The sequence below is a fragment of the Musca autumnalis genome, unplaced genomic scaffold (assembly GCF_047663935.1).
Source record: "Musca autumnalis isolate F117 unplaced genomic scaffold, ASM4766393v1 scaffold_3, whole genome shotgun sequence".
Taxonomy (NCBI): Eukaryota; Metazoa; Arthropoda; class Insecta; order Diptera; family Muscidae; genus Musca; species Musca autumnalis.
Genome location: NW_027411866.1, coordinates 253,419,068 through 253,433,321, shown reverse-complemented (window position 1 = coordinate 253,433,321; position 14,254 = coordinate 253,419,068). Strand labels below are relative to the sequence as shown.

Genomic DNA, 14,254 nt, shown 5'->3' with positions numbered 1-14,254 from the left:
TATAAATATTTGCATAAAAAAATATTTTTTAAATATTTTCCTGAAAAAATATGTTTGTGAAAATATATTTTTATGTTGAATGTTGGATATACTCGGCGTGCCTTCCGTGTGTTAAAAAACCATAATAAATAATATATTTTTATAAAAAAAGAACACATTTTCTAAATAATTTTATGAAAAAAGTATTTTTTAAATATTTTTATAAAAAATTAATATTTTTATAAATAAAAAATATTTTTAAAATGTTTTCATAAAAAATATTTCTTGAAAATTTTTAAAAATATTTTCTTATATAAAAAAAAATATTCTTAATATTTATATAAAAAATGCAAATATTTTATATTCTTTAAATATTTTTATAAGAAGTATTTTTTTAAATATTTGTTATAAAAAATATTTATTAAACATCAATATAGGTATAAATCTTAGCAAAAGGTAAATAACATTGGTTTAAAGTGGAAATTCTGTTTCGAATATTGGAAGGAAATATTTTTGTAAAAAAATATAGTTAAAAAAATTTAATTTGACAAATAATTTGACAAATGTTTTAACCCTAACACATTGTATATACCCTCATTATCCATAAGACTAATTATATAATCAATGTTATACAAATGAATCGAATACATTTTGTTTAAATTCCAACATAAAGTTATTTCCTTTCCTTCCCTTCACAATTCCCCATTTTAATGTCTTATTTCAGCCCTATAAAAGCGTAAAAGCACTTTATTACAACTGTAATTGCCATGGAACCTTTTAAAGGAAAAATAAATAAAATTATTTTTTATTACTAAACATTTTTCCCCTTCATCAATGAACGGAACAACATTATTTTTTATTAAAATTTACCATTTTTGGTTAAACATTTTAATTAAAAGCCTCTCAACTTTCCCTCCCTTTAAAAGTTTGTCTCTCTCGCATTGGCGGCGGTGGTAATTGCCATAAAAACACCAACTATTTATGAAATTGTTATTTAAAAGTTGTGTTTTTTTACTGCGCCAGTTAAGCAAATATGGTCACACTAAGTACCTGTTGTTTTGTACCCCGTACAGCAGAAGTTAGTAACCCACTAAAGCGCCATTACATTTAAATTAAATCTTTATTTTTAGCACCAAAATGATTGACACCAAAGCGTTTTTGTCATCGCTATACAATTGTCAAGGCATTCTGTTGACTCTTTGTCTAAAGCCGAACGACCTCCTCGTCTTTATAGAGTTTGTGACACATCTTTACTTTTCAATTCGGTGTTTAGTTTCATTTGTATCTTCTTAAACGGGATGAGTACTTGGCCATTTAACTAAGTGTGAATTGCTTATTGCTCCATCTTTATCTAAAGAAGGCACAGTGTTTTGATTCTAAAATGTTTCGGTAAGAAATTAGTGATCTGAAAAGTAATGCTAATGCGACCGACCGATCAATAGCTATTGGAATGTTGTATTTCACCCTATTGGGTGTATTTCCTTGCTATTGGAATAAAAATGTAATTGTTAATTTCTCATTTTCTTTAAACCCATAACACTGTGCACATCACCCAGAGTAGGTTGGACTAACGAGAGAAACGGCAAACTTACTTTACATCTTGTCTCTATTTTAAATGAATGGTATCTTGTTATGCTCCGATGTTTCTCAATTACATCTCCAAGACAAGTGGGAAGATACATAGATACAATTTATTTTTTTTTTTTTTTTTGTCTGAAGAGGGAGGCAATTTTTTTTGACAAAGAGATCCCAACACACAATATCCACCATATAATAAATACATATGTATGTACATACAAATTATGTATGTAAATAAAAATTGTAGTTGAAGATGATGTTGTTGAATTCGTCACTCTATTTTCGCAATCTTCGTGTTTAACACCCAAGAAAAAAAAACAGTGGTCTTTTCCATGTTCTGCGATAATAAAAACAAAAAATGAGATAAAAGCATTATTTTTGTTTTCTTTTTGGATTAATGTTATGTTGGGGGGAATAGATATCCAATTTTGGAATAAATTAATCCTTAATTTCTCCTAAAGAAATGACTTTGATAAAGGGATTATAAATTCATCTTCTATTCTACAACAATGACAGCTGACTATTTATTGATTTCTTGTTAAGTGATGGGCCCAATATTTTGTTTATTTTTTCCTCCTCGAACTTTTGCGATTGCCTCATTCAATTGTCTAGTTAATTTATTTACATACATTTGTTGTATTTGTTTTTTCTGCTATTGTTGTTGTGTTTCTTTTATTTATCCATTATTTATTTGCATTGTTCATTTATTGATTGAAAGAAGAAGAAGACACAGAAGAGGAAAAAGAAGGGCTTTTCCATTTTTAGCTTTTCTTTCTTTCTTATTGATGCCCGTTGTTGTCTCGTCTGTCTTCTCCTTTAGTAACTATGAAACATGGCGGAATGTCTGTCTGACTGGCCGATTGTTTGACTTGATGGCAAAATTCTATAAACCTATCATCAGCTAATAGGTTAAGTTGCCATGCACTTCTCCACCCCCCTTAACACCAAAAGGAGGATCCCTTATCTTAGAGAAAAAACAAAAGCAACATTTATTTTGTCTGCTGGAGGGAGACATGCGTATTTCTGGCCATATTTTCTTGTTCTCGTTTTCTTCAGACTTTTGTTTTTTTGCCATAATTTTGAAAACAACAGTAGATTGACAAGTATGCTAATTTTTTCGGTTTTTTAGTTGTTGTGTTTTGGTTGTCTCGCCTTTTGTCCAAGTGTTTTTTTTTGTTTGTTTATTTTTTTAATGCCATATTTGTGGGCTTTTTATGTGACTTCCCAGCAAACCAATCGTACCGATATCGTAACGAAATCGGAACAAATTTCGGACGTAACGTCCGATATCTGATCCGAAATCGTAACGATATCTTAGCGAAAGTTGTATGAAGTGGTTGACATAATTTCGGAACGAAATGTCGGAGCGAAATCGGATCGATTTCGGTCAGAATTCGCAACGAAATCGGAAGAAAATCCTTGGGAAATTCGGAATTCGAATTTTTTCCTCCGAATTTTCGTACAGATTTCTGAACAATTTCGGAATAATGTCGTATGAAAATCTGAGGTACCTTCCGAACTTTCGTAAAGATTTCTGAACGATTTTGGAATAATTTCGTATGATTATCAAAGGAAAAAAATTTTCTCTGATGCATCTTTTTTATTGATAAATTTTCTTTGTTATGTTTTTTATTGGAAGATTATAAATTTCAAAGATACCTAATGATTTTCACTGTTATTATCATTTTGTAGTTATTTGTAGGACAATGCTAACTTTGTGTACGAATATGTTGAGTCTATCAGCACTAGCTTGAATTATTATATGTTGAATTTATATTTAAAATATTTAAAAAATGTATATGCGAATTTTATAACCAACCATTTTGTTTTTCGACAACAAACTAAAATGTTGCTTGTTAGATATATACAAAAGGTGATTGTTGTGGGAAATTTGTTTCCGACATATCGATACGAATTCGTAACGAAATCGGAAGAAAAACATTAGCAAATTCGAAGGGAAATTTACTTCCGACATTTTCTCCGAAATCGAAACGAAATCTGAACGAATTCCCCTACGAAAAATCTTATAGAAATCGATACGAAATCTGAACGATTTTTCTTCCGAAATTGTTCAGATATCTCGGACATCCGACATTTGGTTTGCTGGGTTCTTATGGCAAAAATAGTAGCAAAAATAACAACAGCAGCATATATTTCTTAGTATGTGTTGACTGTGCTGTGGAAGTACTACTCCATGCGGACCTGACCAAAATATAAATAGGCTTGTATGTATTTTTCTTGTAATTATTATTGTTGTTGTTGTTTATTTTCATTTTCTTGCGGATTTTAGCAACTTTAGTGGAAATGTAAACATTTCGTTATTATTATTGTTTACATTGCTGTAAATTATTATTTAATGGAAAATAAAAATGTACAATTTTTTTCTTCAGCTGGCCGGGGCCAATTTAAAAGAAAGTGCCGTCATGTTTACTTTTGGGAATGACTAAAACAAATATTCCATATTATACGCTCTAAAAAAGCGACATTTTCAGCAAAAAAAGAAAAAAATGGGAGTCACATGAGCCGAATAGCCCCTTACAAAATAACACTGTGCAACATAATTCAATTTTTTCAAAATGATGGGAAAACCCGAGTACAGTATGAAAGTAAAGCTAAAAATATAAGACACGTAGGTATATCGGCGTTTTTAAAGTTTACGTCGGAAAGTAACCAAAATAGGAGGGACAAGTTCCGCCCATTTTTAAATTTTTCGAAATATTCCAGTTTAGATATCTTGGAATCCTTGCATTTCAGGTATATAGTGTCTTTGGCAACTTTACTTGAGAGGGTGTGGGAAATATTTTGATCGTATCAAATCCGAATGTTCTAAAAAAATAGGTCTCAGACTATACCAAATCTGTAACTCTTGTCTAATCGCCAGGAATCTCTAAAAATGAAAAACACGTTTAAGGGTTGAATTCGGACTTCATCTGAGTTTATTCAAAATTGTCCCACAAAACATAATTTTAGAGAGATGATGTCAGAGACAAAAATATTCCTCGTCAAATTTCACCATAGGTCACCAAAGAAATGAAATGTCTGTTTACATTCTATAGCATGAAAATATCAGTATCAATTTTGCTGAAAAAACATGAATATATTTCCCAATTTTTTTGATGAAAAATGTTCCCTTCTTTTTTCTAGTTGATACATGGAAGTAATATAAAACTTGGTTATGGGTGAAAAGTGTCAAAGGATGAAAAATCCTACACAAAATTTCACTATGAGTTCCAAAATAAACCATAAATCTATGTACACTATTTCCAATAATTTATATATTCCAATAATTTATAGACATTTACTTGTTTTGTTTAAATATACCGATGACACTAACATTACAAACGAAAACAAAACAGTGTATGTGGTTGTTATTGAGTTGTATTTGTTGTAGTATTTACTTTACCTTGTTTGTTCTACCATGTCCATATACAAAACTGAGCTTTGTTTGAAAAATATATTACAATATTCGGACCAAAAAGGGTAGTCCTTCCGATATTTCTCGTGCGCAGCATTTTAATCTTTTGTGGGGGACCGATATGGCCAATCTTCGAAATCACTATAAGTTTGGACAAAATATTACGCAATTTAAAGTATAAACGCCATTTGTATTAGAGATTTTTGCTTGATTAACCTTCTTTATGAGGATTTATTTTGATGTGTCCGCAACGGAATTGACATTTTAAACCCAGAGGGTTTATTAAATCCGGTTATATATAAGTTTTTGAAGGTTATATTTATAAGTCTGAAAAAAATCGGTTAATCTTTTCGAGAGATGTCGTAAGCACAGTCATTTAAGTTGCTGACAGGATGTCTATAGCTTTCGGATCCATTATCTTGGGAAGTATCGAATTCCCCAAGAACCAAAAAACATGCCGCATTAGGCAGGACCGCAAAGAATACCTGCGACTATTTTATGTTCTTTTATTTCCCATGATTTCTTTGAGAAAAAGAAGCTATTCTACATAAAAAGGAAAAGCGGGATCGATTTGATAGACTCAACCTCTTAGAAAATCGTTTGATCATCTTGTGAGAAAAATCAATGGATCTTCCTACAAAAGATCGCTAAATCCTAAAAAAGAAAATCGTTGGATCTTCACATAACAAATCAATGGAAATTCTGATGAAGATTGAAGAGATAGAATCTAAAAACTAGATCAAACCAAAGACTACCAGAGGTTATTTTATTTTCTTTCTTCATTGAGAGAACTTGAGGAGAACATTTAATGGGAGAAATTTCAGAGAGAGTATATTCCAGATAGGAAAGAAAAACGAGGATTTACCAAATCATTTCAACCTCTTAGAAGATCAATTGACTATCTTGAGATGAAACTTCTTCAAAAGATATCGCAAAATCCAAAAAAAAAAAAAGGAAATCGATGGATCTTCACATAATAAATCAGTGGAAATTCTGATGAAGATCGGTAGATCACGTTGCGAAGATCGATTGAACTTCCTGTGAAGTTCGATTGTACTTCTAATTTCTTGATCGTTGACCAATCGATCTTCTTTCTTGATCAGTGGATCTCCTAATGATGATCAGTGAATATTCTAATAAAGATCAGTAGATTTTATTTTTTATTCAGTGTAAAGATCAGCGAGGATCTTTCATATCGCTTCAACCTATATAATAACATATCGCTAAATCTTCAAAAAAATCCCTAAATCAATGGATCTTCACAAAAAAAAAACAGTGGCAAGTCTAATGAAGATCGTTAGATCACCTTGTGAAGATCGATTGAACTTCCTGTGAAGTCCGATTGAACTTCTGAAAATCATCACTGATTCGTCTTATGAAGATCGTTAAATATTCCTATGGAAATCGATCGACCTTCTTTCTTGTGAAATTCACTGAATCTCCTTGTCAAGATCAATGGATCTCTTTATGATGATGAGTGAATATTCTAATAAAGGTCAGTTAATTTTAAATTTGATTCAGGGCTAAAATCCGCTAGGGCCTTCCATATCGTTTTAACCGCTTAAAAGATAGATACAACCTCTTAGAAAATCTTTTGATCATCTTGTTTAAAGATCAATGGATCTTCCTTTAAAATATCGCTAAATCATTGGATCTTCACATAATAAATCAGTGGAAATTCTGATGATCACCCCGTGAAGATTGATTAAACTTTCTGTGAGGTTCTATTGAACTTCTAGAAACGGCGGTAATTCGTTTCATGAAGATTAGTAAATATTTCTATATAGATCGATCAATTTTCTTTCTTGCGAAGATCACTGAATTTTCTAAAGAAGGTCGGTAGATGTTCTTATGATTATCAGTTTGTAAATCGGTGGATCTTTTTGTCAGGATCTTACGAAGATCAGTGAAGTTGGTTATGAAGATCAGATGGTCTTCTTGTGAAGATAGGTTCATATTCTTATCAAGAAGTGGTTCTCCTTATGATGAACAATGGATTTCGTTCCTTCTTGTGAAGACGTAGGGATCTTCTTAAGAAGATCCGTTGATAGTCTGTTGAAGATCAATGAATCTCTTTATGATGATCAGTGAATATTCTAATGAAGGTCAGTAAATTTTATATTTCATTCAGTGCTAAGATCCGCTAGGACCTTCCATATCGTTTCAACCGCTTAGAAAATCAATTGATCATCTTGTGGAAAGATCAATGGATCTTCCCTTAAAATATCGCTAAATTATTGGATCTTCACATAAGAAAATTCTGATGAAGATCGGTAGATCACCCTGTGAAGATTGATTAAACTTCCTGTGAGGTTCGATTGAACTTCTAAATAACGGCGGTGATTCGTTTTATGAAGATTAGTGAATATTTCTATATAGATCGATCGATTTTCATTCTTGCGAAGATCACTGAATTTTCTAAAGAAGGTCGGTAGATGTTCTTATGATGATCAGTTTGAAAATCTGTGTTTTTTTGTGATGATCGTATGAAGATCAGTGAAGTTGGTTCTGAAGATCAGATGGACTTCTTGTGAAGATTGATTGGTTCATCTTCTTAACAAGAAGTGGTGATGATCAGTAGATGTTCTTATGATGATCAGTTTGAAAATCTGTGGTTTTTTGTGATGATCGTATGAAGATCAGTGAAGAAGTTGGTTCTGAAGATCAGATGGTCTTCTTGTGGAGATAGGTTCATCTTCTTATCAAGAAGTGGTGATGATCAATGGATCTCGTTCCTTCTTGATAGTCTGTTGAAGATCAGTGATTATTAGCAAATATTCTAATGAAGATCAGTAATTTGAATTTTGTGATTCAGTATGAAGATCGACTAGGTTCTTCCATATCGCTTCAACCGATTAGAAGATCGATTGATCATCTTGTGTAAAGATCAATAGATCTTCCTATAACAAATCGCTAAATCTTTAATAAAATATCGCTCAATCAATGGATCCTTACATAAGAAATCATCTGATTAAGGTCAATCGAACTTCTTGTGAAGATGAAATAAACTTCTAAAGATCAACGCTTATTCGTCTTATGAAGATCAGTGTATATTCCTATGGTGATTGATCGATATTCTTTCTTGTGAAAATCGGTGGATCTTGTTATGAAGGTGGATATTCTTATAATGATCAGTGAATATTTTAATGTAGATCAGTAATTTTTCTTGTGAAGACTACTGATGATTCAGTCTTAAGATCGGTTGATCTTATTATGAAGATCAGTGGATCTTTTTGTGAAGGTAAGATGATTTTCTTGTTGAAGATCGCTTCATCTTCTTATGAATGTAATTGATCATTATGATGATCAATGGATTCCTTCCTTCTTGGTAACACTGGTCAAGACTGATCTAATATCTTATGAAGGTCAGTTGACATTATAGTAAAGGTGATCTGTGAATCTGTGAATATTCCTACGGAGATCGATCGATATTCTTTCTTGTAAATAAAACTGAATCTTCTTATGAAGGTTGGTGGATCTTCTAATGATGATCAGTAAATATTATAATGAAGATCAGTAAATTGTCTTGTGAAAACCACTGCAGATCCAGTGTGAAGATCAGTGGATCTTTTTGTGAAGAAAAGTTGATCTGCTTTTGAAGATCGCTTCATCTTCCTTTGAATATCAGTACTACTTCTTATGATGATTAATGGATGCTCTAGCTTCTTCTAAACACCGGTCCAGACTTATGTATTTTCTTATGAAGATCAGTTGACATTCTGGTGAAGGTCAGTAAATCTTCTTGTATATATATTCATTCTTGTGAAGATCACTCAATCTTCTTATGAAGGTAGGTGGATCTTCTAATAATGATCTGTGAATATTCTAATGAAGATTAGTGATTTTTTTGTGAAGACCACTGATGATCCTGTCAGAAGATCGATGGATCTTCTTGTGAAAATCAGTAGATCTTGTGAAGATATTTAAGTGGATCTTCTGGTGTTTGCTTGTGAAGACTAATGGATCTTCTTATGAAGATCGCTTGATATTCTTCTGAAGGTCGGTAAATCTTCTCGTGAAGATTGGTGGATCTTTTTATGAAGATCAGTGAAGCTTATGAAGACCACTATTGATCCTGTCAGAAGATCGATGAATCTTCTTGTGAAGATCAGTGGATCTTGTGAATATATTTGAGTGAATCTTCTGGTGAAGATCGGACCATCTTTTTATGAAGATCAATGGATCTCATTAATTCTTGTGAATACCGGCATATTTTCTTGTAAAGGCTAATGGATCTTCTTATGAAGATCGCTTGATATTTTTGTAAAAGTCGGTAAATTTTCTCGTGAAGATTGGTGGATCTTTTTATGAAGATCAATGGAGCTTGTGAAGATATGTAAGTGAATCTTCTGGTGAATATCGGACCTTATTCTTATGAAGATCAATAGATCTAATTCCTTTTTGAGAGTACCGGTAGTTTTTTTTGTGAAAACTTACTTTCTTCTTCTTATGATGATCACCTGATATTCTGGAGAAGGTCGGTAAATTATCTTGTGAAGATCGATGGATCTTCTTCTGAAAATTGCGAACAGCTAGAGGAGGTCTAAACTACATCCAAGCTATAATTTTGAACTTTTGAGAGAATGTAATTTTTTTTAGCAAAAATAACGCAATTTTTGTTGTTTATCGTAGGGTTTTTGGGGGTCTTTATATCAGTATCAAGTACGGACTACCCCACCAATAAGATATGGAACTTGTTTTCCTACGTAAGTCCGATGTCACACGTACACATTTTTCGCTATAGTAAATTGTGTTTTTTGGAAATAGGGGGTGGGAAACAGAATAAAGAAGCTCTTTCCTACCCGCTCTCTCCCAAAAAATCAATTTACTTTACCGAAAAATATGTACGTGTGAACATCGGACTAATTCGAAGAATTTCCGTCTATTTCTAGTTTTAAAGTTACCTTTATGTTAGTATATGTCTACATAAAGTATTATTTTACAGCAAAAATACTCATTACCAAACCCCTTACTAACCCATTATTTTTACCAGGGCATGTCGCGAGAAATTGGTGAGTATTTTTTGCTCACTAAAATAAGTTTAGTGACCGAAAAATAAGCACTAGTTTCGCGCGCATGCCCTTGTTAAAATAATGGCTTGGTAAGGAGTTTTATAATGCGTAGTTTTGCTAGGGTCTTTCTAAAATCTTATGTGAACTTATTTTCTAAAAACTAACCTTGGGATTTTTCCTAAAATCACATGTGACCGTTGTAAAGGAATTCTGTTTCTCACACTGGCAATGGCCGTCGCAGATATTTTTACGCGGCTCAGTGACCAGATTAAGGGTAACCAAATTGGGATTTTTCTTATCGGAAGAAAATCGCTGTTGTTTCGTATAGAATTTTTGGGGTTTGAGTAGAGTGCGTAATCCATTGGAGGCTAAATAGCCGGCGGCGGGGGCACTATAAGGATAGGCGAAGGCGGCGGCGGCGTCTGTCCTATTATTTTCATCTTTGAGCAGAGAATAATCGACTTTGGTTAAACGGGCCACTCGATGTAAGAGTTTATCGTTGTTGCTGTTATTATTAATCCCATGGGTGGTTGTTGTTGTTGTTTGGAAATCTTTATCACAGTAGGCGGGGGGAACTGTTGTCGCCAAGATTTGTAAGAAGCAAATCAAACAAAACTGGACAATGACCCACATTATTGTTGTTGTGTTTCTTGCTCTTGTTGTTGTTGTTTTTGGTGAAAATGATAATTTCTGAGGACGGATCATGTTGTTGTGTGTGTATATTTTGTTGGATTGTTGTAATAATGATGTTGGTTGGTTGGTGTGTATGTTTAAATTTAATAAAATTATGAAATTATTTTTTTGTGACAGACTTTTTTTTTCTTTTTTGATATCTTTGGTAATTTTTTTTTTTGATATTTATTTAAACTAAGGCAATGGAACCAAAAACAGCTCACTTCACTTTTCCACAGATTTGTGATAATTTCATGATTTTTTTTTTAATTTTTTTATTTTAGAGATTTATGGTTTTTTTAATTTTTTGGTAATTGCTTTAAAAACATTAATTTTTTTTCTGTGAACCGGTCAATTAAGGCCTCGAACATATGGCGTAACCGCAACCACGTAACTTCATTTGTTTTGATCGTTAACGAAATTCAATTAAAGCTTTCTCTTTGACTTTAACGCAAGATGGAAAGGAACACTTGATGTTTTAATATTTTCTTCAAAATATAAACTCGAATTTTTCGACAAGTTTCCAATTTTCTTCTTATTAAAACATCGTGCTGGTGTATTTAGCAAACGCACTTTAAATCACAAGCCGCAGCCAGCCACACAGTTGTTGTTGATTTTTCTTTATTATTTTTCTATTTTTTGCCATTCATTTTTTTCTGATTCTTTTCTTAAACACTGACGACGAACGACATTAACAGACAACGCTCCACGATACGATCAGCTCCGTCGTTAAATTAACACTAAATAATATCTCTGCTCAACTGGTGTATCTGACAGATACATATTCATTCTCATTGATATGTGGTGTTATTTACGTTGGATCGGCTCTCATTGTTTGCTTATCACTTTCTCTTTTCACTCTTCAAATCTCACACACTGAAAACAACAAGAAACAGATGGATCAATGGGTGGGTTGCCTGGCAGGCAGAGAGAGAATTTCGGTTTTGCAGGTTGTTTTGTTATTTCATACAAAACATAAGCAACAGTTTGAGATACTATCTTACACACAGATACTATTTTCTCTCTCCGTATTACAATTGTAAAGTTTCCGTTAATATTTTACATCGGTGACGGGGAGAGAGCGAGAGAGTGTATAATTATTATTATTAACTGTGCGTTCAACTGGTAGACAAAATACGTAAACTTGTAGATTAATTTGTTGCTGTTGTTGTGGTGTCCAGTTGGAAAACTCGAGTTTTCATATGTTTTGTAGGTATGTTTGTGTGTAGGTATGCGGCATGCTTTCTTCTGTTCGTACGATTAAAACCCGTAAACAACAATTATTCTTAGGTAGTTGACTAAATTTTTGCCAATTTGACCTGCAAAAGGTGTTGTTTATCGATAGTAAGTTGTTTGTTTATTTGAATAAAAATTTGGGAAATTTTTGAAAAACAAGATTTGTTTTGTTTTTGAAAAATAGCATCGTAAAAGTTGTGTTGTTTTTTAGAAATTGGAAAAATTGGTTTGGTATTTAAATTAAATTACAGAACAACGTTGTAAGCATTTTAGCATTTGGGTAGCCCCAATACAAGGGTAACTCCCGATTTCCGACATGTCGAAGGTTTTTGCGTCACCTTCAAATTAACCCACTTAGCGCCGATCATTTTTTGCGAGATTAAAATTGTATATGAAAATAATATTTTTGAGACTTCCTAGGTATGCATTTTTTAATAAATATTTTTTTCTCTAAAACGTACAGTTTTCCTGCAATCGGCCCGATTGAATGCCCTTCTGTTAAAAATGCCGAAGACTTTGAAGGATAATAAAGGTGTATTCTTACATGCCAATCCCTTGGTTTTTATACCCTCAGCATTTATGCTAACGAGGGTATATGGTAATATTCAAAAATGTTTTACAATCGTTGAAGTTGAGGTGCACCATTTAATAAGTAGCGAACTGCCAATATATTTTATACAATATGAATATATTTATATTAATTGAAGTGTTTTAGTCGGGGTCGCATAAAATGAAACATAACAAATAATTTATGTGGAAGCTGTGTTGGTGGTAATATTAAAAAATGGGTACAAATGTGTTGAAGTTTACAAGTTTTTTTGAGTTCTTTCTTGATTTCTGGTCAAACTACGGAAAATGTAGACATGAGCTCAAAGAAAGAATTGAAGAATACCCCTTGGGCAACATGGTTCTAATATATGACTTTTCTATATATACACTGCATCCCGCTAAAATCGATGCTGACATTTTGAAGTTTTGAAATCTGGTTTTTTTGAATTTTTCTTATAATTGGAGGGCGCAACCATATAATGACCTAAACTATCTATTGGATTGTAGAACTCGTGATTCCACGTCGTTTGATGTATAACTCATGAGTGTGCTCCGTACAGCTCCCTAGTAATAGGAGTCCAAAGTCGAATTTTTGGTGCGTAAATTTTCTTTAAAAACCTATTTTTTGGCTTCAAAATTTACAACTGTGACTCAGGTACCCTTGAACCCCGCGTGATTTTAGTTTTTTTCTACGCCGGATTTAATGAGCCCTACCGCGATTGAATCCATCCACTAAAACCGCTCATAAAGATACCCTGAAAATAGGAAAATAAGCAAAATTTTATTTTGACTAATCCGCATACTAAACCGCGATTTCTCTTAAAATTGTTTACATAAATGGAATCCTTTATACGCGATTATAATATTTGTCAAAAAGGTGTGTCATAAATTACAGAGATTCGGGAGTAGTATTCGTATTTAACCAAAAATAGAATCAGGTAGCACATCCGCGGTTCTTGACGAATCTGTATAAAATTTGTCTTATTGACGTATTTTTAACAGGGAATCACTGAAATCGGATGCGCCTTATAATCATATGAACATCGCGTTATTGTTACCCACATGAAGCATTTTGGTGTAGTGAGATGCAACTGATGGCACACTTTGGTCGCTGAATGAAACATGGGAAAATGCAAACATATTGACAGAGATGCACTCGCTCTATGCGAAAAGCACATGCGCCTCAACTGATTTTAACTATTTCGCGCGTTATACGGTTTTTAACTTTTATGTTTTTTTCTTTGATTGTAATATCAATATCACTCTTTATTTCCTAATTCTATTGCTTATCACACTAAGCAAATATACTTTCACGATGATAAACTATTTTCCTTGAAGAGGTTTTAGCAAAATAATTCAGGTTTTGTTTGAAAATTTACCGAAATAGTAGAATAACTCCCAAAAAATGTTCTCAAAATTTTCGTATTAAACCAAAAAATATATTCTTGAAATATTGTTCCAACAATAAACTTTTGTCTTTTGTTGTAGCTGCAATATGCAATTTAAAATCCTAATCTATAAAATTTTGGTCTCACATTTTTCTGGACATTGCCTAGATTCTGTACGTATTTTTAATTTATTTTTTTAGAGATTTTTATGGACTATAAGTTAGAATGAATAAAATTTACTCCAAGATTCCTTCATTATTTTTTGATTTTCCGCGAAAATGAAAATAAATTTAGCAAATATTTAGGCGTCTATGGATAGACATTAAATGTTGTTACCGATTTATATATACATTTTGGTATTACAACACAAAGGGAATTTTTAAATATTTTTTCTTTATAAGGGAATTAAACCCCCCATAACTTTT

General features: G+C 32.4%; 2 protein-coding genes across 2 annotated transcripts in view; one reads left to right on the top strand and one right to left on the bottom strand.

Annotated features, from left to right (window-relative positions):
- The window catches only part of be (ben), a 58,832-nt gene extending 47,414 nt beyond the window's left edge, over positions 1-11,418 (bottom strand). The window contains exon 1 of the mRNA XM_073977935.1: positions 10,150-11,418. Within this exon, the coding sequence (XP_073834036.1) occupies positions 10,150-10,689 (540 nt within the window). The 5' untranslated portion in view covers positions 10,690-11,418. The remainder of the gene's footprint in view (positions 1-10,149) is intronic.
- Positions 1-14,254, top strand: part of LOC141399356 (E3 ubiquitin-protein ligase highwire-like) — a 183,264-nt gene that overhangs the window by 101,174 nt on the left and 67,836 nt on the right. The gene's annotated exons all lie outside the window — the stretch shown is intronic.